The sequence below is a fragment of the Tursiops truncatus genome, chromosome 5, assembly GCF_011762595.2.
Source record: "Tursiops truncatus isolate mTurTru1 chromosome 5, mTurTru1.mat.Y, whole genome shotgun sequence".
Classification (NCBI taxonomy): Eukaryota; Metazoa; Chordata; class Mammalia; order Artiodactyla; family Delphinidae; genus Tursiops; species Tursiops truncatus.
Window position 1 is genome coordinate 43,269,857 of NC_047038.1, and position 27,160 is coordinate 43,297,016.

The 27,160-nt window shown below is 39.9% G+C and overlaps 1 protein-coding gene across 1 annotated transcript in view; it reads right to left on the minus strand.

The window, feature by feature from the left end:
* Nucleotides 1–3,016: 3,016 nt before the first annotated feature.
* The window catches only part of TAPT1 (transmembrane anterior posterior transformation 1), a 64,798-nt gene continuing 40,654 nt past the window's right edge, over nucleotides 3,017–27,160 (minus strand). Inside the window, exons 6-14 of the mRNA XM_019928448.2 lie at nucleotides 25,832–25,929; nucleotides 25,582–25,651; nucleotides 19,583–19,663; nucleotides 17,005–17,114; nucleotides 15,521–15,580; nucleotides 15,071–15,139; nucleotides 11,436–11,512; nucleotides 8,153–8,313; nucleotides 3,017–5,266 (exon numbers count right to left, since the gene is read on the minus strand). Coding sequence (XP_019784007.2) covers nucleotides 5,049–5,266; nucleotides 8,153–8,313; nucleotides 11,436–11,512; nucleotides 15,071–15,139; nucleotides 15,521–15,580; nucleotides 17,005–17,114; nucleotides 19,583–19,663; nucleotides 25,582–25,651; nucleotides 25,832–25,929 — 944 coding nt within the window. The 3' untranslated portion in view covers nucleotides 3,017–5,048. The remainder of the gene's footprint in view (nucleotides 5,267–8,152; nucleotides 8,314–11,435; nucleotides 11,513–15,070; nucleotides 15,140–15,520; nucleotides 15,581–17,004; nucleotides 17,115–19,582; nucleotides 19,664–25,581; nucleotides 25,652–25,831; nucleotides 25,930–27,160) is intronic.

Consider the following 27,160-nt stretch of genomic DNA (forward strand, 5'->3'; position numbering starts at 1 on the left):
ATTCATTCACTTCTGACTTGTCCTTCCTTTTTTTTTTTTTTTAATCCATTTAATTCCTACTCTTCTTTCAAAGCAGCCTAATTGCACATCCTCCACAATGACTCCCAGGTTTATTCATCCAATAAACATTTATTGGCTGCATCCATGTGCCAGGAACTGTACGAAATGCCAGGGCTACAGTGAACATGGTGAACCCATCTGAATCCGATGTCCTGTAGCAACCAGCACCATGTTTGCGGTAGCACTTACCTCAGTTAGTGGTCCCCCGTCAGGCTGCAGATAAACTCTGTGAACAGAGAGCACAGCTTATTTAGTTCTGTGCTGTGCACAGCGACTGACCGTGCCATGAATATTTTACATCAAGCCCGACAAGCTATTTAGGCATTTTTGTTGTATTTCACTTATCTGGTTAACCCTGACATGATAGCTGTCTCTTTCCCGAGTATTTACATTTTTACGTAGACGTACCTAAAATGAAATGAAAATAAGCTTGTTGAAAATAATTGCAGTTTTGAAAGTACCCACTTTGCAGGTGATTCACCCCTCAAGAGCACAAACACTCTGTAATCCCTGATCTAATTCCCTCAAAAAGGTGCCAACTGTACTCTCAAGACCCTCACTTCGTTTCCTCACCTGCCAAAAAGAAAGTTGTAAGTGAAAAGCAAACTACATCGTGCAGATACATTCCCTTCTTTTTCATCACTTTAAATATCAAACGACTCCAGATAAACTTTACTATGCTGTGCCAAAACGGTGCCTTTCATTAACTGGCCAGTGTGTGTTGCTTTTCTTTTCTTACTGAAATTTACAACAGCAAGGCCAAGCTTGCACTTGCGGAGCACTGCCTGTTACTAAGGAAACTCCTCAGATAACAGAAGCTCCCTTGGAACGTCAATTTCTTTCTTAACAACTTCCCCTTTCAACTGTACACATTGGATATTTTCAGCCGTCACGTACATGGTACCATTTGCTTCAAACTGGTCCCGGATTATCGCGATTCTGCTGCTCTTTTGACATACTAACTCCTTTTCTTTCCAATTCTCTGTGCTGTTCGACTGTACTCATAATCTATTCTTCCTGTACAATTTCCTGAGAGACAAGGGACAGGGCACATCTTTTCTGTAGAGTATATGAACAAATAGGACTTTGCCACTTATAAACACACTTAATGTCGTGATGACCCAGGGTGTTGCAGTCTGACTGCTGAATAAGTGGGGCATAGTCGTTTTATCTTTTCCTCTACAAACAACAAATAGTAAATATCTAAAGAGTACTTTCAGAAGCACCCGTTTTAGGAAGTTAGGTCTAACATCCACTCCTTTTATGTAGAGATCTCTAAATAGGCCCTTTCAGATTTCCAAGTGTTATGAATGTGGGCTGTAATCCAGACCCTCCAGGTTCAGTGGCTTAGAACCAAAACCACTTACATCTCTCTCATGTATAGTCTAAGCTGAGTGTCCCAGGTTGATGGGCAACTCCACTCCGCAGAGGCATTCAGGGACCTGGGTTCCTTCCCCGCTGAGGCTCTGCCATCCAGTGAGCCCCGTGCATTTACCTGCATGGCTGGGGAGGGGCCACACCTTCTCTGGGTTCCAACTGGTGGGAAACGGAGAGGTGTAGGGGGCCTGTGATGGTATATACCCTTGGTTTCCATCTCTTGGTGAGAATTCGTCACTTGGCCACATGTAACAGCAAGAGGGGCTTGGGAATGTAGTCCCCAGAGAGGCAGCTAGGTGCCCAGCTACAGCTCTATGCTTCTGCCACAGAAGATGCTGGTGGACAACTAGCAGTATTTAGTAAAAAACAACATTTTCTTTCTTTTTTTTTTATTTATTTTTGGCTGCGTTGGGTCTTTGTTGCCGTGCGTGGGCCTTCTCTAGTTGTGGTGAGCAGTGGCTACTCTTCGTTGCGGTGCGCAGGCTTCTCATTGCGGTGGCTTCTCTTGTTGCAGAGCCTGGGCTCTGGGCGCGTGGGCTTCAGCAGTTGCAGCATGCGGGCTCAGCAGTTGTGGCTCGCAGGCTTAGCTGCTCCGCGGCATGTGGGATCTTCCCAGACCAGGGCTTGAACCCACACACCCTGCATTGGCAGGCGTATTCTTAACCACTGTGTCACCAGGGAAGTCCCTCTTATTTTTTTCTATTTTATGGAAGCACTGTGAAACTGCTATACGATTATTTTATTTTAAGCAAATCCAATAGGAAAAAAAACCAGATTTACATTAAGATGTTAAAGAACTATATTTATTTTAAAACTGAAATAGACCTGAGAGATCATTTGGTTATTAGGCAACTTGCCCACAGCAGCTGTTATTTCACTGACTTGTTTACTATCAGTCCTCCCCAGGAGGGCAGGGACTTTGGTTCATTGCTGATTCCAGCAGCTAGAGCAGTTCCTGACACATAGAAAGTGTTAATAAATCTTTGTTGAGAGAATAAATAGATGGAACTGAAACAGTCCAAAATGTAGTGATTTTAAATTATTTTGTGACTTTATATCCATCTCTGCTGAGTTACCAGGGATGGGAGGAAAATTTCTGAGGTTCTAACAAGTTTCTTCCATGTATATGTATAAAGAGTATAAAGTCTAACTGCTAGCCGAAGTACAAGAAGTACAAAGAAAATTTGGACAAGCTCTGAATGACTCTTGGTGTTTATACTTCTATCCCAAAGAGAAAGCTAAGAGTCTGACTTACGTTGTGCCTCAGATTTTTTTTTAACCGAAGTACTGTCTTAAACTTGACCCCCAGATACGAAAAGCACATGGTGTGACATTCAAATAGCTGCAAAATGAAGTACCTTAATTTGCTGAGAGATATTAAATGGTCTATGATCAAGACGCAGTCTATTTTTTTCCTCCAAAGACAAAAATCAAACATTTTTCTCCCATTAAAACCAAAAGAATAATTCAAATTAGACAGTCTTGTCACTTGTGAATTGGAAGTAAATTCTTATTATAGAGTGGGAAATTCACTCCACTGAATATAGTAGTAAATATTATTAAAATAAATTCAGTGACCTTTTTAAAAAAGATTATAAAATTGAATTTATTGAGTTTCACACAAGATGCACTTATAAAATTAGTACTGAATGCCATTTTAACAGAGGAAATGAACATTATTCCAAACTCCCAATATATTCTGCCAAAAAAAGATCTTTCAAAAATGACAGCACAGTAACAGAGTAATTCAAGCTGAACTGAAAGATATACCCAAATCATATTTTTGCTCTGATCAGGGCTATGTTTGGCAAAGTTATCCCCAAACTGCTCCCATTCCTCACAGACACTGTTCTTTATGTTGGTGAAGAGAAGATGGAAAAAAGAATAATAATCCTAAAACAGGCCTTCACTGAAACATACACAAAACAATTTAAAGTCTTTCATCTTTAAGTTAAAATAATTCCTGGTTTCACAAAAGCATTTCTGTACAATTTTCTTTTTTACCCTACATAAATGTTAATTTCGATTTCTTTAGCTTTAAGGTAAAACATTAAAATCCACTTTTGTTTTTTCAGAGGAACAAGCCAAAGCATTAAAGCTTGCTTCTTCACATTTCACCCAGGAAACAGACAAACCAGCTACAATTTACCTTCTGCACGTCAAGTGCTGGAAATATCAGCACAAGAGCTGAACTTTAAAATGAAAACTTTAAAATGAAACCATCAAAGGAAGTTAACAGTTAACGGTTAACACCTGGACATTCTGAAATTAGACCCTGTAAAATTTTTATAAAAGTGCAGAAAGGTTCCTCAAGGTAAAATGTGGTGGAAAATAACCTGTCCTGTGACGTGGGCCACAAACCGGTAATTAAGCAGAAATGGAATACTGATCTCAAACAAAACCAAAAAGCACCTTTTGGCCGCTGTTCCCAACATCCCCGCACAAACACCTGTCCACACCCAGGCAGCCACCTGAACGCCCCGAACACCCCACTTCCCTTCCCCCACACAGCCTGCCCAGCCCGGCACAGGTGCACGTGACAGCCACACCTCCCCACACAACACAGGCCCGCCCAGGCGCAGGCACACAGACAGACCCACCCATGCACTCCAGAAGCCGGAGCAAGATGCTGCCCCATCTGCTAGAAGATGGACTTCAAAACTGTTGCTTGGAAAACCCACTTGAAGTCGACACCTTTGAATTTTGTATACTGACAGTTCTTCAGCCTGTTCAACACCAAATCCTTTTAACTGTAACAGTTTAGGAAGCAATTAATTAGTTTAAAGTGAAACCAGTTAACTACAGTTAAAGTTAACACTGCTCCGCTTTCTCAGCACAGGAAGTGGCTTTCTGTAAGGGAATTCCTATTTTATCCACTGCAATGAAACAATACACAGCTCACGTTTGCTGTAAAGAGTAAACTGAAAAATTATGAAACATTTTCTCAGTGATGCATAACCTTCATTAATTAATATTTTTTAAATAAACTGGCTTAGGGTCTTTTATTTTTTCTCTATAAAGTGCTACTATTCATCATGTCTTATTTAAGGTAGCTTTTTATTCTGATTAATTCAGGTACATCTTCAAAGATTATCCTGGTGGTAAGAACACTTGACTTAAGTTTAATTATTATTATTATTTTTAATGGTTTGGCAGATGAAGTGACGTTTGAAAACTGTGGAAACAGAGTGAGGCTGGAAAGGGAGCATCGTGCTAAGAGCTTCACAGTTTTCCAGGTATATCCTTATACTGAAGAGGACTCACATCAAAATCCGATCTTCTGGAAGCACAGATTGACAAAGCAAAAGTGATGTCCGTGTTGCTCCTGTCGGGCCCAGAGAGATTCTGCTGCTTTGCCAAGCAGGAGGAACTTTTCCTAATCCGTCAAGTTTTCCAAGGAGTCAAGGCTGGAGGTCACTGTTGGCGGACTCACGTGACCTGACCTTCAGCCAGAGCACATCACTGGAAGAAGGACACTAAGATTTGCTTTCCATTAATAATTTAAGTTCTTAAATAAATATTTAAGTGCCATTTTCAGCATCTGTCCATCCTGGTAGCACAGCATCTGCTGCCCCGGGACTCTGTATCTTTGGCACACGCAGCTACAGAAATCAGTCAATTCGGTTTCCACAAATTGTGAACCTGTCTATCTCTAACAAATCTTTCTTTGAGGATCTGTGTTTTAATTCAGAGTTTTCTTGCGTTATGTCCTTCTCGTCACCATCTGGAGTTGTCAGGAACTGATCAGAATTGCTTGTCACAAGTAGTGGTATGACATTTTCCTTCTGATGAAGAGGCTGGCTGGTGACCGAAGCAGACAGGTTTTCTTCTGTGGAAAAACAGATTCATTTAATTAGAAAAGGGTTTCCCCCCAACTTATAATAACCACAAGCTTACCAATATAGTGGTACTGAAAAGAAATGTTGATTATCCACGCTTTTGGATAAAGCGAGTAATAGCCAGACAGCATGCTGTATACGCCCCAGAGTTTACAATGAAACTCAGAGGCTACACTAGTTCTGTTTCCTCATCCAAAAGTTTATATAAAAGCTATTATGTGGATCATGTCACACAAATAACACTGTTACCTGATTTTGGAAAGATCAGAACTCCTATGTAACAACCCTCCTCCTATAAAACCAATAAGAAGATTGTTGCCAGAGCTGAAAAATTAACATTGTTTCCTAAACTCAGGACATCAGGGCTAAGGAGACTCTAATCCATTCCACCTCTTATGTGAAGTCACATTAGACATGGTCAGCATTTCATGTCCAGGAAGTCCAAATCAGAAGTAAAAACAAATCAATGGACAAAACCTCTAATGTGTATTTTGGGCCATGGCGATCCTGAGCCTGGCCTGAGGAGCAGTGGTCTGGGGGCCTGGACCCACCAATCCCCGAGTCATACATTCAGTCCTTATAAGAGCAGCTTCATCAAGGTAAGGATGACATACCACAAATGGTACATATTTAAAATGGATAATCTGATGAGTGTTGACACATATATACACCTGTTGAAACCGTTGCCCCGGCTGAGACGATGAATACATTCATCTCTCTGGGTCGTCCCTCCCTCCTGCTGTCCTTTGCTTCTTTGGGAACATGATAGACTCCATGCTGTCTTGACAGCCAGTCCCTCTGTTCACATGCAAATTGGGCCCGAGCTGTCTGACTTGCAATATCTTCCTGAATGGTCTCTGGCCAGTGGTCTCCTGACCTCCAAAACATCCTGACCAGACACAAAGGCACTCGCGCAAAATGCACTTCTTATTACGGGGCTCTGGATCCAGTGAACTTGAACTGCAGTGCGCGCTACAGGTTTTATCCCCTCTTCAACTGGAGGCTTCTTGAAAGCAAGACTGATGGTTATTAGTTTCTTACTGTGCTGAAGGAGCCTAGCCTAACAGAACACATATGGACCCATTATGAACTATCCAGGTAGCTGAAACGAATGCAATCCCATATCACCAATAGTACTTATGTGTTCTTTAAAATTAAAAATTATTTTCAAGTTAATCACAAGTTTCTGTTCTACTTTAAAATAAAGCATACATGACGAGCATGGCTCTCTCTTCAGACTGGCCTCCGGCCCAGCTCTAGTCTCATCTCTTATTCCTTCCAGAACAAACTTGACGCCTGGAATACTGACCCACTAGTTCTCTTCTGTTTCAGGCCCACGCCGGTCCCTTTCCTGACGTGCCCCCAGCTTCACCTGGGCCTATTGCTTCTCGCCCTTCAGGATTTAGTTCAGGCGTCACCACCTCCAGGAAGGGCCCCTCTCCTGTGCCCTCCACGCCCTGTCTATAACCTCACTCACCAAGTTGGATTATCCACTTTTGTTGTCTCCCCTGTCAGTCTGTGAGGCGCTAAAGCATGATTTATTTACCTTTGTATCTCCAGCATCTCATATGCTACCTGTCACACACATTGCCCCAGTTCTTCCTCCAAATCTTCCAGGCCAGAAGCCCTGGAATCATCCTCAACTCCTCTCCCACGGCACAACCTCACTGGCAAGCCCTGGGCCCCTCCTAACCCACCCAGAATCTGGTCAGCCTGCCCGCTCACATGCTGACCCATGCACTGAACCAGGCAGCTCCCCACTGGCCTCCACCTCTGGGCTCACCCTTCTTTTCTTTTTTTTAAAATAAATTAATTTTATTTATTTTATTTTTGGCTGCGTTTGGTCTTTGTTGCCGCACACAGGCTTTCTCTAGTTGTGGTGAGCGGGAGCTACTCTTCCTTGCGGTGCATGGGCTTCTCACTGCGGTGGCCTCTCTTGTTGTGGAGCACGGGCTCTAGGCACGTGGACTTCAGTAGCTGTGGCTCGCAAGCTCTAGAGTGCAGGCTCAGTAGTTGTGGCACACGGGCTTAGTTGCTCCACAGCATGTGGGATCTTCCCAGACCAGGGCTCGAACCCGTGTCCCCTGCATTGGCAGGTGGATTCTTAACCACTGCGCCACCAGGGAAGCTCTGGGCTCACCCTTCTTGAGGTTAATTTCCACAAAGACTGAAAACAGTCCTTTTAAAATGTCTGCTGGATCGTGTCACTCCTCCGCTCCAAGCCCTGCAACAACCCCTTTACACAGGAACAGCTGAGATCCTCACGAGAGCCCACAGGGCCCTGGGTGACCCGGAGCCCTGGGCAGCCTCTTGGACCCCCTTCCAGTCCCTCCCGATCCCGGGGGAGAGGCTGTCCCTTGACACGCCAAGCATGTTCCTGCCTGGGGCCTCTGGACGCATGGCCTGTGCCTGGGAGGCTCCTCCCTGGAAGGCTCGGTCTCTGCCTGGATGCCGGCTCCTCACAGCTGGGGAGTGCCCCCAACTCCCACCACAGTCCCTCTCCTGAGTCTGCTTTAGTTTTCTCCACAGCACTTACAGCCACCTGCCATAGTGCACATCCATTCCCTCTCTCTCCCCGATGATCCAGCTCTGCCTGCCCCACTGCTGTATCCCTGGGCCTGTCAGGTAACAGGTGCCCAATAATCATCTACCGAACAACCAACGAAGGAGTGAAAAAGCTCAGAGCACTGCGTTAGGGGCACCTGTGATGAGATCCACAGCACACACATTAAAAATCAACAGCTAAGCAAAGCGAAATCCAATCTTGAAAGCACTGCTAAACATCGACTGAACAGTGATTTTTTTATTAAGTGGAGTTCAGACAATTAATTCATTATAGAATGATTCATAGAAGTGATAAAAAGAACCAAACCTACCTTGAGAGGGTTTACATTTATTTTGTGATTTACTGGATGGTTTGCTGGGAGCGCTGGTCGGGGGAGGGTTAAACAACTTTTCTTCCATTTTGGCTTCCTTCACGTACTGGCATGATTTTCCCAACAGGACAATGCTGTTCAGTACTTTCAGAGAAATCAACCTAAAACCGGAAAGAAATGACCAACTACTGTTGGAGTCCGTCTCAGTCGCTGGGCAGGTAGAGGGGAGGGGGAGAGAGGATGACTCAGGCGCCGCAGGGCCCAGTTCCTTATGCAAAACCCAAGTTTCTGGAGGTTTCTTTACCATGGGGGAACATTTTTGAAAAACTCCTTAGTTCTCTTTATAAGAAGAAATTATACTTAGAAGTCTCACCTGGTTCTAAATTGACATTTATTCTTTTATTACAAAACAAATACATTTAGCAAATGCAGATGAAAAACAACAAAAACTTATAATGCCACACTCCAGTGCAAATCACTGTGACATCTGGTATATTATCCTTCAGTCATTTTTGCTCTGAATGTACGTCTATTCATACTTCTCACTGTCCAGAAACGGGGTCTCTTCAGAAGGCAGTAGGGGATTGGAGTTCAGAGCGAGTGCAGAGACTCCAGGGGCCAAGTGTTTGAGTTCAAATCCTGACTCCACTGCTCAGGACCTGTGTGGATCTGAGTGAGTTTCCTAACAGGTTAATCCATAGAGGTGATTTAAGTAAGGTGCTCAGAACAGAGCTGAGCACACAGAAACGCCAACAAAATTGGTTATTTTATTCCCATCGTTGCTGTTGACATGACAATACATCATGAATATTCTCCAGAACCGCTGGTGTTCCTTAATGACATTATCTTAATGGTCTCACAACGCTTCACTATATTGGTTATCATATAACAAAGCCCCTCAAAGCCCTTAATTTCTGGTTACTTAGGCTATTTCTAATATTTTGCTTCTATTAAAAAGTTTCTGGCTAGGAAAACTTACGTTAAATCTGTGTTTCCTTAAGATAAATTCCAAAATACATAATTACAGAAGTGGGATTTCTGGGCCAAAAGGTATATAACGTTTTTAGGCAACTGAAACAAATCTGGCAAAAATTCTGAAAAAAACTCTTCACACTGGTATCGTCACACAAATAGGGGCCCTTAAATGGCACAACACCAAGGACCTCACGGTCAGTTCTACAGTGAGTGAAGACGGGGGTGGCGATTTCTTAGGCCTGATACGAAATCCTGGTAGTGACACGGAACTACGCATCAGCGAGGGGAAGTCCGAAGAGGGGCGTGGAAGGAGGTCAAACAAGAAGCAAACAGGCTTCCTTCACTCTCCCTGGCCTCCCCACTCCCTACTCCGGAGCACCGAGGGCCTCACGTGGACCCAAGGCTGCAAGGACCTTCCGCGTGCATGCGCCACTCTTCCAGTTTTACCGCCGGCCCCAACTTCCCCCGCCCTCCTTACTCAGCCCTTCCACTGCTTCCTTGACACCACTAGGGGATGTCTAGGAGGATCTCAAGATTACAAAACCCAAACAGGACTCTCGATTCCAGACCCAACCCTCCAAAAAAACCAAGGCGAACCAGTCCCATGTGTCTGTCTTCACCGGCTTCCCCATCACAGTGGACGGCCAGCCCATCACCCTAACTGCCTGAGCCCCACACTCTGTGATCACACTTGGTGCTTCGTGTTCCCTCTCGCCTCACATTCACAATGCATCAGCAAGTCCTGCACATCTCCACCTTCAATGTATCCCTAGTTGACAGATTTTTAGCACTCACTGCCACCATTCAATTCCAGCTGTGGTCACTGTTCCGGGGAACGACTGGAACAGCTTCCTGACCTCGCCTGACTTGTGCTTCTCTCCTTGCTACACTCCAGTCCATTCTCTGCACAACAGCCAGAGCAGCCCTTGCAAAAAGCCAGATGGGTCTAGCTCTCTTGTGCTCACAAGACTCCAGTGGTTCGCCTCCCTCAGAGCTGAAGCCCAGGCCCTTCCCGGGGTCTGCCGGACCGCCGGCCATCCTCGCCCATGCTCTCTGCCTGGCAGGGTGGAGATAAACAAGGAATGATACTAAGAACTTCGCAGGGCAGTGTGAGCATCTGTGCCAGGGAAGGAGGATCTCACGTTTTTCAATGGCAGTAGCTGACGAAAGTTACCTTAATACAGTAAAGCATTTCTATGTTCATTCAAACAGTAAATGGTATGCAATCTGATCAGAACCACATCTTGCTTTGGGCATCACTGACACTGGCCGCGTAGCCTGAACGCGGCACTGAGGGCACAGAAAGTTTATTTGTGACTCACATACTTGGTGGAGACGGTGAAAACTGACTGCTCCTGGGCTCCTGCGTTGGACACCTCTGGAGCACCTGCTGAGTCAGTTAGCAGGCAGACAGCAGTGTAGAAAACACACTCAAAACGTGGAACTGGAAATACCCAGATGTCTCTGGAAAGCGGACCTCGTCCCAGGGGCAGATTCTGGGTGAATCTCTGGCTGAGGTCACTACCGCTACGCTTATCCTCTCCTCACTTTCTCCTCTCGAGACACTCAGTTCTGACTGCCGCCCAGAGCACGGCTCCTGATGCGCCACTGCACGTGAGCACAGGGACCAGGGATGGGGTCCCTTTCTTCTAAAGTAAACCTAAACCTAGGTGGGGCTACTTTATCATAAATTCACGTAGTGAAAAAACTAGCAGTGGCAAAAAATGCCTTTTTATATTATTTTCTTCATACCGCTTATTACTATCTTAAAGTATTTTAGTTGTTAATTTGTTACCCTTTGTCTTTCCCAACAAGATATAAGCCACATGAGACCAACAAATCTGCAGATAAAAGTTTAACCAGTCACAGGCAGAGAAATGATACATTTCTGCATCTCCTTTGGGTTTATATGACATAGGCCTAGAGCATGCTAAATGATCAGTATGGCAAACACAGTAGAAACAAAGATTTTTTTAAAACATAGAACAGTATCTGATTACAATGGCAGATTTTATCATAAAACATGGGTGAAACTTAAGTCCTAGGCAGAAAGGGCTTTAAATGATTTCACTAAAAGATTAAAATTAAATCTAAAGTGCTATTAATACTACTACCAAACAGCATATTTAATTTAACTAGAATTTAACTGAGTCACAAATACATTTGGAGATACATGCTGTCAAGGGAGACCCCCAAGACAGCTGGGATGGGCATATTGTTATGATTTAGCTGCTATTAACTTCCATCACATCTTGCATTTATACTTTACTGTATAACCAAAAACATATTCAAGAATGGTTAATCTTACCCGAAATAGAAGAGTATGACACAGGCATAAGACAGGATTCCTTGCACTTTAATTGAGCTTGTTACAACTCTGATGAGCTAGCCAGAAACAAACCAAAACAACAAAACACATAAACAGAACATACAGAGTTATTAGTTAATATTTAAATAAAGATTTCTCCATGTGGATTTTAACACTTTGGGCACATACCTGTGGCCTTTGTCTAAACTGAAGAAAGCAGCTCTAGTTTTGTTGATTCATATCAGAATCTGGCTGCCTGTGAAAGCTTCTGTGGTCGATTTGGATTCTTTAGACAACTCCAGGATGGCTGCGGCTAATGCCATGTTCAACTGCTGACTCTAACGTCAGACACTATACCTAGCTCATGAATGACATGTTTACCTGTATGTTAATACATAGATGCAAATCAGCTGACTTTTAACATAAAAATTATTCTGGAAGATACAAATGAATTCATCTTGCTGCATGTGTCCCTACCAGAACTAGAAGCACTTAGTGGGCATTTCCCTCGCTCCTGCTGTTTCTGCCCTTTTTTCTTTGACTCTCTAAGAACCCCCAATGACTTGCAGGGGAAGAGAGAAAAGGGAACCTTAGGGGGTTTGTACTGTTTAAAGAAACTAAATACTATTACAAAATTAATTACTTAAAGGCCAGAAACGTTCTGCCTCCTTTGGATAGTTATGATTAAACACCTATTTTCTTACTTATCTCACAGAAACATAGGAGTAACAGCACTATCCTTGGAAGTTTGCTGAATAAATCTGGTGGGATCTGTTGCTGGAAAATGTTTACACGTTATAAGTTCAGCTTAATAATGAGCCCACATATTAGGGTATAGGGGGACTGCTATGTGAAAATAGAAAATCAGGGAAAATAACTGACCTTATCTAGTAATGTTATCATCAAATGGAAGGGTCTCTAAATAAATATCATAAGATACATTTTAAATGACATTTAAAAAATGCTTTTAATAGGGCTTCCCTGGTGGCGCAGTGGTTGGGAGTCCACCTGCCGATGCAGGGGACATGGGTTTGTGCCCCGGTCCGGGAGGATCCCACATGCCTCGGAGCGGCTGGGCCCGTGGGCCTGCGCGCCCGGAGCCTGTGCTCCGCAACAGGAGGGGTCGCGGCAGTGAGAGCCCCACGTACCACAAAAAAAAAAAAAAAAAAAAGCTTTTAATAAAAGAGCAATTGGGAGGAGATAGACAGAATGGACTGCCATATATTCAATAAAATTTCACGATGAGGAAAGATATGGAAGTCGTCATCTCTGTCACAGTCTCTAACGGGGAAATGACCTGTCGTACAAACATTTGTGATGGAAAGTAACATGGTTCTAGAATTTTATTCATTAATATGAAAGGCAAACCAACGATCACATTCAAGGCTTAAACGACTTCATTTTTACCCAGTATATTATTAGGTGACTTTAAGATACATGTGTCCCAAGTCCAATTTCCTTGAGACTTTAACATATGATTTATTTTACTTTTCTTGGATATGAATTCATTCTAGGACCAACGGTAACATTTACAAGGAAACACTGCCACTCTTGGCCTTAATTAAAGAATTATCTTAGTTACTGAGGCCTCAGCTTATTCTTCAGGGCCCCAAGATTTCTGCCAAAGCTAGGGTGTCATTCTGGCGCTCTGTGAGAAAAGCGCTGCAAAAGAAAACCTGCTGGATCCTCACATAACTACGTAATCCCCTTTGAAACTACAGGAGGTTTCCCAGAAGTGTTCTGCTAATCAATTATTAATTAAACTTAAATCTTTTCGTATAACAACCATAAAAACTTATTTAAAGAGTAAAACAAAGACTGAAGAAAAATCTAAAAAATCTAATTTAAAAAATTCATACTAATTATGAATCGAGTTTTCTGGCAAATAAGTTACTAGATAAATAAGTATTATTTGGCAAAGCAGGGACACACTTAAATCCAACCACTTAACCAATCCTTTAAAAAAAAAAGTCAGGCAACCTAGGTTTATTCTCACACCGTTGTATCCTTTTTCCAGTTGTAGAAAACAAATGTAGAAAAATTTTAAATTCTATTTCATCAATCTCTTACACCTTTAACAAATAACTTTACTCTTGAAAAATTTTCTGTTTTTCCAAAATTCTAGGAGCTCCTTTTCCCAAGCAAAAGAAAGTCGAATTAGTTAGTACATAATAAAAACAAGCTCCTAATACAACTGAAAACATTTAGGATGTGGTTATTAGAAGAGTCCTGCTGAAGTTTAAATAACATTAAATCTATTAATCATCCATCCTCTAAAAAAAAGTTACGCAAGCTGGTCAAAACTACAGTTAGCATAATCTACAACTTCTTTATACCTCTCTTAGTTAATTTCTATGGGACTCTGCATTATAAGAGAACTTCAGATGTCCTTTGACAAAAAGATGGCATTTGTTTTGATATGAGAATAGGTAGCCAAAAAGGAATATAGGGACTTCCCTGGTGGCGCAGTGGTTAAGAATCCGCCTGTCAGTGCAGGAGACACAGGTTCGAGCCCTGGTCTGGGAAGATCCCACATGCCGCAGAGCATCTAAGCCTGTGCGCCACAACTACTGAGCCTGCGCTCTAGAGCCCACGAGCCACAGCTACTGAAGCCCGTGTGCCACAACTACCAAAGCCCACACACCTAGAGCCCATGCTCTGCAACAAGAGAAGCCACCACAGTGAGAAGCCCATGCACCCCAACTAAGAGTAGAGCTCCCACTTGCTGCAACTAGAGGAAGCCCGTGTGCAACAACAAAGACCCAACACAGCCAAAAATTAAAAAAAAACAACAAAAAACCCCCCAAAACCCCTCCAAAAAAGAATATAATCATATATAAGTGCAGCCAGCAAATCTTCTTAATTAACATTATTACAGCCTTAATTAAATATTATAGTAACTATATGCAAGGCTGTTCTGAGCAATTCATTAAGATATCAGAAGTTGATGACTAATTTTTTTGGTTGATCTAGTAAATTTCAGTACTATTATTTAAAAAATATATATGATATTTCCTGTGTATAACAGTAGAAAATATCCTTGTAAAAACTTTGGAAAAAATTTAAGAAGTAGTGCTTATAACGAACACAGAGTATTTCTTCATTTGTGCATACCATATTTATCTATTTCATCTGTTGCCAAATTTTTACTACTATAAATGCCACTGCAATGCATAACCTTGCCTATAAATCATCATGTGCCTTTTATAACTATTTTCTTAGGATAAATTCCTAGAACTGGAATTACTTCATCAAAGCATAATACCGTCACAGTGCCCTTTAGAAACGCTGGATCAACTTATACTTCCACCAATATGTGTTACAGTGGCCACATCAATGCCAACCACTAGGTATTTCCACTCTAAAAGAAAAATCGTTGCCAAATGAGTAAGCAAAAATGAATATTCTCCTTGTCAGGAAAGCCATTACATAAAATAGAGCCTTAATATCATTTACCTATTGGATGGCTCAAAATCCAAAAGGAAGATACTATAAAACAAAATTTCCTTCTAAGTCATGTACCTTTAATTTTTATATCAAGTCCTTTTAAAACAAACTTATTGATAATCCATTTATTAATATTCTATAATGACAGTCATCTCGTCATAAAAAAGGGAAAAGAAGTATGGACTTACTAAAACAGCTAGTGGGAGAGGAATAAACCCCATCCTCCGTGCCACGGAATCACTGTAATCAGTATATGCCTAGACAGAGAAAGGAGAAAAGGATTTACGGGATTAAATAGCATTTTAAAAATACAATTCACTCACCACCAGCAAATGTTATAAACAGGTGAGGCTGTGAGCGAGAACCTAGCACCTATAATGTAATTTAATAAAATGATGTGGCAATCTAAGTGTTCATAAGAAGTTTAAAATACAAAGTTGCATAACTGTTACAACACTGCAGAAACCATACCCTATGTAATGTTACATATTAGTATTATTTTTATTATTTTGTAAACATTTAGTGTCAAGAACAGAGATAAGTAGGAAGTTTACCTAGCTTTCCCTTAATTAATATCCCATGCTGAATTAAACCATTGTTCAGTTAACTTCAGACTATGTCTTCAATATAATACTCACATTTTTCTGTCGACTGCTAACAAGGTCAAAAGCAAGGCTGGCTCTATATTCACTGTAGACCTAAAGACAAGTAAGAATGAAATATTAAGTAATATAGTGCAAATATACAACGTGGAAAGATTTACCTTGTAGATAAGATGTTCACTAACTAGCCAGAAAGAAGGTGCTACTAACTAAGCAATATCTGGGTAGTTTTTTCTCTTATTCCTTTTCCTACAATAAGGGTAAAACATAGCCTCAATTCCCCCAACTGGTAAGTTCACAGGCTTTGTAAAGTTTTCTCTTAAAGAGGGATAAATATTCAACGATTATGATCCTGAGAGTTTAGAATCTGGGGAGGAGTGGTTATATTTTAAGTAGTGTAAGGCACAGAAAATAATTCTGAAAATTTAAATTAAATGAACACTTTAAAAATTATTATTACTGTATATCTAATGATAATGATGCCTTCTTAGAAAAATGAATGCTAAACATAATATAAAGCTGAGTTAGAGAACATAGTTATGAAGGCACTTGTATTCCACTAAAAACTGCATGAAGTATTAGAATCAAGCCTATTAGTTTTGACTTATGTTGCTGAGAAAATGATCCCATGAAGAGGGATTCTTGTTTGGAGGAAGCCAAGAGAGTAAAGGGTAAAATTACTTTATCACCGTTTATGCAAGAAAGTGCAAAATTATATTTTATTCAAGTACATTAAAACATTCAGAAACCCCATAATCCAATCATCACATTGTAGCAGCTGCAACTGCATTACATTTTAAGTCTTTGCCTTTTGAAATAATAAGCATCAGAGTTAAGACAAAGCACAACCAAACCAAATCTAGATAACTGGTGAAATTACTATTCATTTTGGGCCTGAGGTAGGAATGAGGACTGCACTAGAAAACTTGCCTACGTTTTGTTTACAACAAGCCTAAAGCCCCATTTCTATTTCTGGAAATTCTATAGAATACCTGGTTATAATATAAAACAAATCTCTCAAAGTTCCAGCAAATGCTTTCACTAGAAAAATATAACATAAGGCTCTTGTCTTCTAGGACTTATCAGAAACCTATTCATAATCACAGAAAAAGAATCAATTTTTAAATATAAAATATTAAACAATCTAGGCAGAGAGAGAAGTTTTGATATCTAATGTTTTAAATAGAAACAATGTGATTTTTAAACAGTTTAAGTAGACAGATTATGATGGTTATTAGCAGTTTATAATGGTTTTGAGTTACTGACACCCTGATCTCAACTACTGGTCAATCTATACCTCTACCCAAATGTATGGAACCAGAACTGTTTAACATTGAAATAATGTACTTTCAGTAGTTCAATTATTTTTAGAAATTTAAAATTATAATTCTAACTTTAAAGTAGTAGTACTTTTCTATTTTTCTTCATAAATGCAGTAAACTTAAACTTGCTCTTCTACAACTTTATAATATTAACCAGAAGTCAACACCAAACACTGAATTGCTTATTAAAATACATACATCTGCAGTAATGTCATTGAACTTTGTGATAAAGGCATGTTTTACAATATCCACAGCGATTTCTGATGTAACCACCATACAGACATCTGGAAACAACACCCAGAGATGATCTATAAAGTAGGGGAGAAGAGAGACAATTAAATCTTTTAATATGAAGAAAATCCGTAATATCCTATCACAGGCTACCACAGAAACCTGCAATCTCCACAGGACAAAACTATAACGTTTTCAATAAGTGATAATAGAGAGAGAACCAGCATTCAATTAATTATCAGAAGAGCCCTATTTTATCCAGATAAAGGATAAGGCATTCAACAATTATTTATTCTGTGCTTCCTCTGTGCCAACCCCTACTGAAGGGGGCACAGTGGTGAGCAGAGCCCCTGGCTTCCTTCCGGACCAGCACGGGAGGACTGGTGGGACGGCTAACTAAGCAGGCTCCTTGTAAAACTCTCTGGCTGCCTTAATGTGACAGTGAATAACTACTAGGAACATGTGCTGAAGTCAACTGAACAAATTTTTTCCCCTCCTTGATCACTAAGACTTAAAGTTACTGATCAATCATTTATTTCACTGTCATACAGATGTTATTTGTCAGATTTGCTCACCTTTACCATATTTATTAGAATGTCAATTCAGCACCAAGTACCTGACAAAAAAATGCCAACAGATAACCTCCTTAGACCTTGAAGAAGGATATGAGTGGGACAGAGCAAGAAAACGATCGGAATTGTTGGCAGGGACCTGTAGCAACCCAGCACCTGGGCAGCTGGAAGGTGGGGTGGAAAGAGCACAGCTGGGGCTCTGCCTGCTGACAAGACAAGGCAATCTTAGGGAGTTTCACATCCTGTTGAGGTTTGGGGAATCAGGGAACCTCGTTCAACAATAAACTCTGCCACTGACTGGCTAGATGATGCTGGCAATTACCTAAGTTCCAGTTTCCTCATCTACCAGATAAAAGTATCCACACTTCACCATTATGAGAATTAAATGAGACAATGATGTAAAGTGCATAGCAATGGGCCAGGCATACAGGAAAGCTTGTACTATTTCTATGTTATTCATCATCTTGGGAATTTAGGGTAAGGTTCCGTAAGTGGTATTTGGTTTAAAAAAAATTTTTTTTAAACCTAAAAAAAACAAAAACAAAGAGTAAAAGAATGATGAATTTACCAACAAAGAAGTGTTCCTCTTATCATACTCGCAAAGAAAACTAAGACAACTTGTTGAAAATCAAGTACAAATGAGAACACGACTTTAAACATCCAGTTGTCAGCAGGTTTAGGGATTACTATCCTGGGGCGCAACAATGTTTAGGGACTGCTGATCCCACGCGGGCTCTGCTGGGACCAGCCACACTCGCCCGTTACTGCCTGTCATGGACATCCTGTTAGCTGACTTAGTTATAAAGCAAGAATCCAGCTATGCAGAGAGAGAGAGAGAGAGAGAGAGAGAGAGAGAGAGAGAGAGAGAGAGAGTGTGTGTGTGTGTGTGTGTGTGTGTGTGTGTGTGTGTGTGTGTGTGTGTGTGTGTGTGTGTGTAGGAGGGGCTTTGCTACCACAGGTCAAGTAGCCTTTGGATCTATTCAGATGAGACGTCAAGCCACTGTTAAGATATACCATTTGATTGTATGCTTTCTACACGAAAATAACTTCTGGAAATATATTTCCAAGATCACATATCTCATTTTACATCTGTTTCTGATGTTTCACACACACCTGAAAACTAACAAGAAGTTATTAAATACCTATAACATGCACGGCATTGGGGGTACTAAACTGCAAAACATGACCTCGATGCTTAAGACCAAGGTTATACAGAAATGTCGGACGTAAAAAATTCTAAATTACTTGAGATACCTGATCATTTCCCACCAACCTGACTTCAGCACCACCAGACTGTGTTATAATTACCTATCTATTTCCTCTATTAGCTTGTGATTCCTACGCACATCTTAGTCCTTCTTACCTGTGCCAGTGCCCAGCACATAACATATACTTAGTGAATGTCTGCTAGCTGGATGACTGATGAAAATTCATGGAATCTCAACAACTTCCTTGCCAGCCTTGATTCAGAGAGTGTAAGGAACAAAGTTTACTGCTTTACATTATATTTCTTTAATTTATCTTTATTCAAAATGCTAATTCATAGGCAGTGAATGAGTAAAAGATAAATTTTAGGAAAGAGTAAAAGTTCTTCTGGTGAACCCGTAAAATGAAAAAGATCTGACTGTATTTAGATAACCACAGCACACTACAGTTAGAAAAATCAGCAAAGAGGCTTGGAAGCTGCAGTGCTCGACAGGGTCCACTCACCCACTGGGTACACAGCTCTATAGAGATGCTGTGTGGCTCACAGGAAATGACGGGCCAAACACCACGGCACGTGGTCTGGCTCCCACCATACCACAGAAAGCACACTCAATCTGTCCTACTGGAACGGTTATTTCCAACACCCAAAGAGTTGAACAGCTAAAAATTTTGAGTTTTCTGCAATATTCATTTTATTCCATGGAAGAGAATGATTTTTGGTTCAAGAGTAAAATTGGAAGGCACCATATTTGTTAAGAGTTACTTACCTGGATTCCAAGAAAATTGTTCCATGTTTCTTAGACACACTATTAGCAAAAGCACATAATTTGTAAATCGTTCTTTAATATCTGAAAGAAAATTTAACAAATAGTAGATATATAACAAATTGTATATAAATAACAATTATATAGTATGTATCTAAAATAACTTTCTTTTAGTCAGAGCATGATGAAATTATATATGTAAATGTGTGTAAAATTAATATATTATAAAATATATATAAAGTGTCTGTAAAATTATATATAGGGTGGTGCTACGTTGGTAGGCCATCTACTTCTTTCACCAACATAATTCTAGTATGGAAATTCCGGTTTTCTACAGACTTCAAAAAATATTCAAGCCATCAATCTGCTCATATTGAGTCAGACCGCTCCAGTGGTCTTTGGGAACGTAAGAAAACTGTTTTCATTTTATAGAAGAAGAAATAATAGAAGAGTGTAAAATGTAAGACTTTGGGTAACATAAAACCCCTGCTTCCCAGACTATTTCCGATCTGGTAAACAGTAAGCATACAAGTACCGACCTGACGACTCCTTCAGCTAAGAAAGTGCTAGTATTACAATAGCATTACTAAGGATATATGTGGAACTTAGGGGAATAAAACGAGCAAAAAATTAGGTTTCATGATATTTACCGTAAGTTACTAAGTATTCTGAGCTTAGTCTGAATGAATTTAATAAAAGCAAATAAGTAAATTCCTGCTAAAGGCTAGTTTACACATTTCACTTTTGAAGCTGTTATCTTCTCATCAGAGTCTAAGATACTATGTAACCAAAAAATGGAATGAAATAAATCTGTCTGTGGTAAGTCTGGTACATCCACATGTTGGGTCTATGCAATGGTAGGGCTGTGGCTAGAAGCCATCATGCATGTAGTGCCCATCTCAAAAGCCTGTACACATCTGTCATTTCCCTAATAAATCTAATATCTCAGGAATTCAACTGTGGGACCCCCTATAGCCCTCTGCATTTCAGTTTCAGTCTGAAGTCCTTCCTGGGACAGCTTTGTTCTTCCTTTCTGATTTCCACCTTACCCTGTCAATCTACAGCAAATGATTTGGACTTTTGTTCTACAGCTAAACCTTGGCCTCTGTAAGTGAGCTGGTGTTTTCCATGTGTGTTCTTCCCTAAATTCCTGAACTCTCTCTAGTTAGTAGCAGTACCTCTTTTCTAGGGTAGCTTGGCTCCTAGCCCCTATTTGTGAGGAGTCTGAGCTGTACCTTTACTTCTTCAAAGGCTAGGGGTCACAATTTGCTGTTCTATTATGAATCCATAGCGTTATTTCTTATGAAATGCCATGTTTTGGGGTATAAGCTCACAGCACAGTGAGTCTCCAGGTGAAGAGCACAGGCGTGCCCCCTCGAAGGGCACTGCAGAATTGCAAGGAAGCACACTCTGGAGTGTAAAGCACACATGTTGTGACTAGCTCTAGATCACATTTTCAACTTATTCTGTGATTTCAAACGGGAGTATAGGTTAAAAGAAGCTGAGAAGGGCTTCCCTGGTGGCACAGTGGTTGAGAGTCCGCCTGCCGATGCAGGGGACACGGGTTCGTGCCCCAGTCCGGGAAGATCCCACATGCTGCGAAGCGGCTGGGCCCGTGAGCCATGGCCGCTGAGCCTGCGCGTCCGGAGCCTGTGCTCCGCAACGGGAGAGGCCACAAGAGTGAGAGGCCCATGAACCGCAAAAAAAAAAAAAAAAAAAGAAGTTGAGAAAAGCCTGTCCTAGAATAATTTCCATCATAATCTAAATAAAATGTATTCTCTGCTACTTATGTATAGTTAACTGTGGGACTTAATTTATGGGACTAATTAAATTTGTTCATGTACTTTCAGTTGGAATTCTGTACAGTTATTCACAGAGCTGCATCTATAAGTGTGCTAAGCCCTTTGGATTTCTAATTTCCATTAACAAATTTAGCAAAGAAGTGTACTTATTTCTGACCTTTCCACTTTCCATGATACTGACTTGGTTCACTGCAGAATTACTTGGAAAGAAACTGCCTTGTGAAATTTAAAATAGTATTTGAGATAATCCAACATAATTTTTATGAAGTCTTACATAATAAAACAAAAACAAGAGCAGTGCTTAAATTAATCATATCTGATTCTTGGACACATGATAGCTGCCGGCACAGAGGAAACCTATAATCATTTCAATTGTAAGAATACTGATAAAAGGGGAAAAACTCCATTTTTTTTTTTTTTTTGCGTTATGCGGGCCTCTCACTGTTGTGGCCTCTCCCATTGCGGAGCACAGGCTCCGGATGCGCAGGCTCAGCGGCCATGGCTCACGGGCCCAGCCGCTCCACAGCATGTGGGATTCTCCCAGACCGGGGCACGAACCCGTGTCCCCTGCATCGGCAGGCGGGCTCTCAACCACTGCGCCACCAGGGAAGCCCAAAACTCCATTTTATTAGGGGGATATTTAAGGTCAAATAGATTTTAGAAAAGCAGACTATTTCAAAATACTGTAGAGATTAATAAAAATTGATGAATTCTGGTAGATAAATGCAATTTTACACTATGAGGGACGTGAAAGGTAGTAAGTTTGAAGATTAAAAACAATAAAAAAAGCACTCATTTATCAATCTAACTATGAAAATGAGGCTGCTATGTGGCTATTAAAAAATCCCACTATGTTTCATTCTTGTACTTTCACAACTTTGTTTTTTGTACATTTAAATAATTTACAGAGATTTGACTTTTAAAATTTGAGCATCACTAAAGTATACCGAAATTCTGACACAGTTCCTCTGCAATAAAATAAAATCTGACATAAAGAAGTAACATTTTTTAGAATAATAGATTCTGATAATGATAAGATGTAAATATGTTGCTGATTGAATGATTTATCTATTTACAATATTAATAATGCAATCCACAACGTATTTACATCATATCTCATCTTCAGAACACAGTTTTGACTTAGATTGAACTCGCATTAATCAAAAAGTGAAACTCCTACCAAAATGGGAATGTTTTCTCTTAATCTTTATTAATGAGCTTAAAAACACGGGTGATTAATGCTTTAAGAATATTTCTGATATTCAAATTATTAAGCTCCTTTTTCCTCTTCTAAGTCACCACTAACAGGGATATTTAACATATTTACAGTCACAATTTAAATGTGCAATGAGTGACTCTTTTATTTCCAACAGTCATTCAAATTAATGCAGGTACTCAGGCTTATGTTAAGAGAGTTAAACAGAATCACCCTGAGCTGGAACCTTACTTCAGACCAATGTAACTCCTGCAGGATCTTTCTGAACGTACAGTTCACATTGTCAGTGGGTTAACAGCTATGTAAAACATTTCATTTTAAGAACCCAGGTCAGAAAGGTCTAGGTTCCATACTCAGCTGGGGCATACAATGACATGATGTGGAAGAAAGGACAAAATGTTAAAAGTTGGGTTTTATTAACTAAACTCTATTTCGTTGTCCTCAGGTAATTCCCCTAAAGACAAGGTACAGTCAGGCAAGAAACTGAAAGGGATAAAGTCACTCTAAAATTTCCAAACCAAGTTTTCAACATTAAACTAGCATGAGGTTCTAAATTTGATCCCATGTACATGGCAGCTCAGTTTCCCAGGGAAATTCACAGGGAAAGAAATAGCTGGTGTGTGACCGGCAGCATCCTGTGGACTGGCTCTCATTTCATAGATGCTAATGCACGTGGAGGAGGCAATAAACTCAGTCACCACGTGAAAGGCAGGCGTTAGTGACTCCTTACCTATTCCTTTAATATCTGAGCACCGCCTGCAACATCAGCGAAATTGTCTCCGACAGATTTTTCTTTTTCTTACTTGGGAACAGGTTTTAAAATTCTACCTTAGGTAAAATTAATTTCTTATAAAACTTGAAGGGAGACAGAAGTGGGTACAACGCAGATCACCCTGCGTTGTAACGTGAATTATTTTACCTCTAACAAAAAGCAAAACTTTTCATGCTGATTACTAACCATTTTAAGCCAAAATATACATCTGAATTCCTTATAGACTCACATGCATTGCTTTATTAATATGCTACTGTTTTCAGAGTTTTCTTAGAGCTGAAATATTGAATTCCTTATCTTTCTAAGCTAAGAGATTAAAATTTGGGGGACTTGTTTATAAAAGAAAGGAAAAAGGGATATTAATTATATCAACATACTGGCGATAAGGTTGAAAATCGTTCACAATCTCCTCCTCACGATACATAAAGACTGAAAACCCTTATAACTTAAAGATCTGCATGTCTAGTTTAAAACTCTACAAAGAATGCCTACTCAAACCAGGTTATTAATTTAAATACAAATAATATGATTTCTGCTACAAGTGAAATTCTTATAGTTGAAGCAATATATTCTAGAGTTAACTCCTGAAGCTGAGAAGAGCATGCCCCTTCCCTCCTATCCCTCCCCTCCTCTTACATTTCAAACGTAAAGAGCTTGGCAGCACACGTTTGAAAGAATATTACTGCACAGAACGACACCATGCCAACTGCCCTTCAGAGCTCTGAGATCTAAGGTCTATCACTGCTCCACAGAATTATCTAAAGTTTTTCATTAGTTCTTTCTGTTCCTTGCCTAGCTATCAAATCTCCTATAATTCTAAACACTCCTTTGCTTTAATATATTCATATGCCATTACTTTCCTTGTCTAATATACGTACAGCAAAATTTATGTATAGTGAAATTTTACTTTTAAGTGTACAATTTGATTGAGTTTTGATGAATGCATAAGCTATGCCACCATTCCCATCACTAAAATATGAACAGCTCCATCACTACAGTAAGTTTCCTTGCTCCCTTCCCAGTCAACCCCACCGCCAGTAAGTAATCACTCTTTTATTTCTATCATAAATTAATTTTACCTGATCATAAACCTCGTAACTATGAAATCACACAGTAGGTACTTATTTGTGTCTGGCCTCTTTTCACTCAGCATGAGGCTTTTGAGATTCATCCATGTAGCTGAATATACGTAGTTCTCTCTAACTGCTGAATAGTGTCCCACAGTGTAGATATACCAAAATTTATTTATCTGCTCTCTTCTTAATGGGAGGATTTGGCTGTTCCCAGTTTTGGGCTATGAATAAAGCTGCCATTACAATTCTTTACAAGTACAAGTCCTTTTGTGAAACTGTGTTCCCGCTGGTGAGTGATAGGGTAGGTCAATGTGTAACTGTGTAAGAAACCGCCAAAAGGTTTCCCAGAGCAGCTGCAGCAATTCACATCCACCATCAGTGCGGGGCACTCCCCAGCGTCACTGACACACACTGGCAGCCACAGGACCAGCCATTCCAGTGGGCGCGTGGTGATCTCTCACTGGCTTTTTCACCCCTGTTTTCCACCATAGTGCAAATGGCAACATGGTGAAAGAGATAAGTAATGTCTTCATATTCTTATGAAAACAATTTTGACTTTGCAGACTCCCTGGAAGGGTCTTGGGACTCCCCTCCAGGGTTCCATGGGCCACACCTTGAGAACCAAGACACTGTGCTGCTATGATTATCCTAACGATGTAAGATAAGGTTTCTGGGGATAAATTTTGTGCCCCCACACATCTTAGAATTAGAAAGGAGGTGGTAAGGCACAACTGAAAAAGCCTAGAACTAAGAGCCAATCTGAGGTTTATCACCAGAATTCTCTTAGTAGCTAAGTGAGTGACCTTAGGGAAGTCAAATTACTCTCTGTTTCAACTTTCGCATCTGTAAAATGGAATAATATCAGCTGCTCCTAAGAAATTTCTGGATCAATGAGAAGCTTCTGAAAGTATGGTAAGGTGAGATACAAATACCTGTAATTTTTTACTATCTTAAACATCCTGAGATTACAATAACCAAAATAATAAAAAAAATACTTAGTAAAGACGTTGGGAGAATAAAAGCAAGCACAGCTTAAGTCAAAGAAAACAGTGGCCCATAGGAATCGTGACATTAGAGTTTCAGAATGAGTTACAAAATAATACTGCATAAAGCTGCAAGTAGAATCTGATTGTACATACCGCTATTTGACATTTGAAAAAGATTGTTCTTTTCAAACTTCTTGAAAACACTTCCTTTAATTTCAACAAACTGAAATAGTAAACACAAATATCATCTTCATCATTAACACAGTTTTAAAAATGGACAGGCTACATATAAAACTTCTTAGGGAATAAATAACATTTAGAAAAAATAATTTTTTCCCATTCAGAATACTGCTGTTAAAGTACCATATAACCTCAAAAATGTAAAATAAAATCTCATACTTACATTATTAGACATCATAATAGTAAGCAGGGACTTGTTGTGTGAGTTAAAAGCCACGTTGAGAGTTGTTGCCTGAACCATTATAAGGATCGCATGCAAAACTAGCAGTAAGTGATGTCAAGGAAAAAACTTAAGTCTGTTTTCAGTTTATATTAATAGATAATGCTATAAAATCTTGCAAGTTTATAATGGGGAAAAAAGATGACTATGCTTTCTAAATCAAGTCTTATGTAAGTATTTTATTATCTTTGTAATCCCCCTATTAGCTATAGTTGATATAAATTTGATGGGATAAGATGCATGCAACTCATATGGAACAAAACAAAAGCAGAAATGAATCCAGTCATTTAGACTGTGAGTCCTGGAAAACAGTTGTCTTGTTCTTTCTGGATCTTTGGCATTTGCTTGGGAAATAGGATCTCAGAAAAGTTTATTAAATAAATGGAATAAACTATGGTAAATACTGGAAGAAGAGACCTAGATATATACATTGTGAATTAAGATAATTTGCATTCTAAAATAGAAGAGAACACAAAGTAAAAGTTAGTCTGGAACTGATTTTCCTCTCTGGTTCTACAGGGGGTGGGGAATATAAGACAATAAGAAATGTCTGATAATTAAGATTCTTCCTCAGATGTCATTTTTGAAGACATCCACAAGCTGCAGAATTATACTCATATTACCTATGGAATAGTTTATTTAAATTAGAACAGCAACTTTTTACTTCATTATACTTGGAACAAGCTTTTACTCTCCACAGAAATTTTTCCTACACAGTCCTTTAACTTCCCAAATATTAATCCAATTCTTTCAAGCATTGTTCTTTCAGAGACAGTACAGAAAAAAAAAATCACATGACACATTCCTTTGAAGGAGTCCTGATCCCATATGGACCTTAAGTGTAGGTATGCATGTGTGTGTAAATATACATACACACACGTGCACACTGCGCTATACAGTGAAGCACTCACTCTCCAAAAGAAAAGCTTTCAGCACATGAAGGAGGGAGAAATAAAAGCTCAAAAATTCCTCCCTAACCAACTTCAAATTTTATTTCTAGATGAATTGTATACATTTTAAGTTGAAGGTTAAAACAAAGAATTCATAGGTTTAAAGATAACTTCAAAAAAATTCTAATATATGTACGAAAAAGTTATATAGATCTATATAAATCTAAAATATGTATAAACATACTATCCCTTTATTCTAAAATTCTTCCTTATAATCAGTTACACGGAGAACAGAACTATTTTCTAGCAGTTCAAAGGGTCATGTATACATGAGACTCTTTAAATTAATTTACAATTACAGTTGACCCTTGAACAACATGGG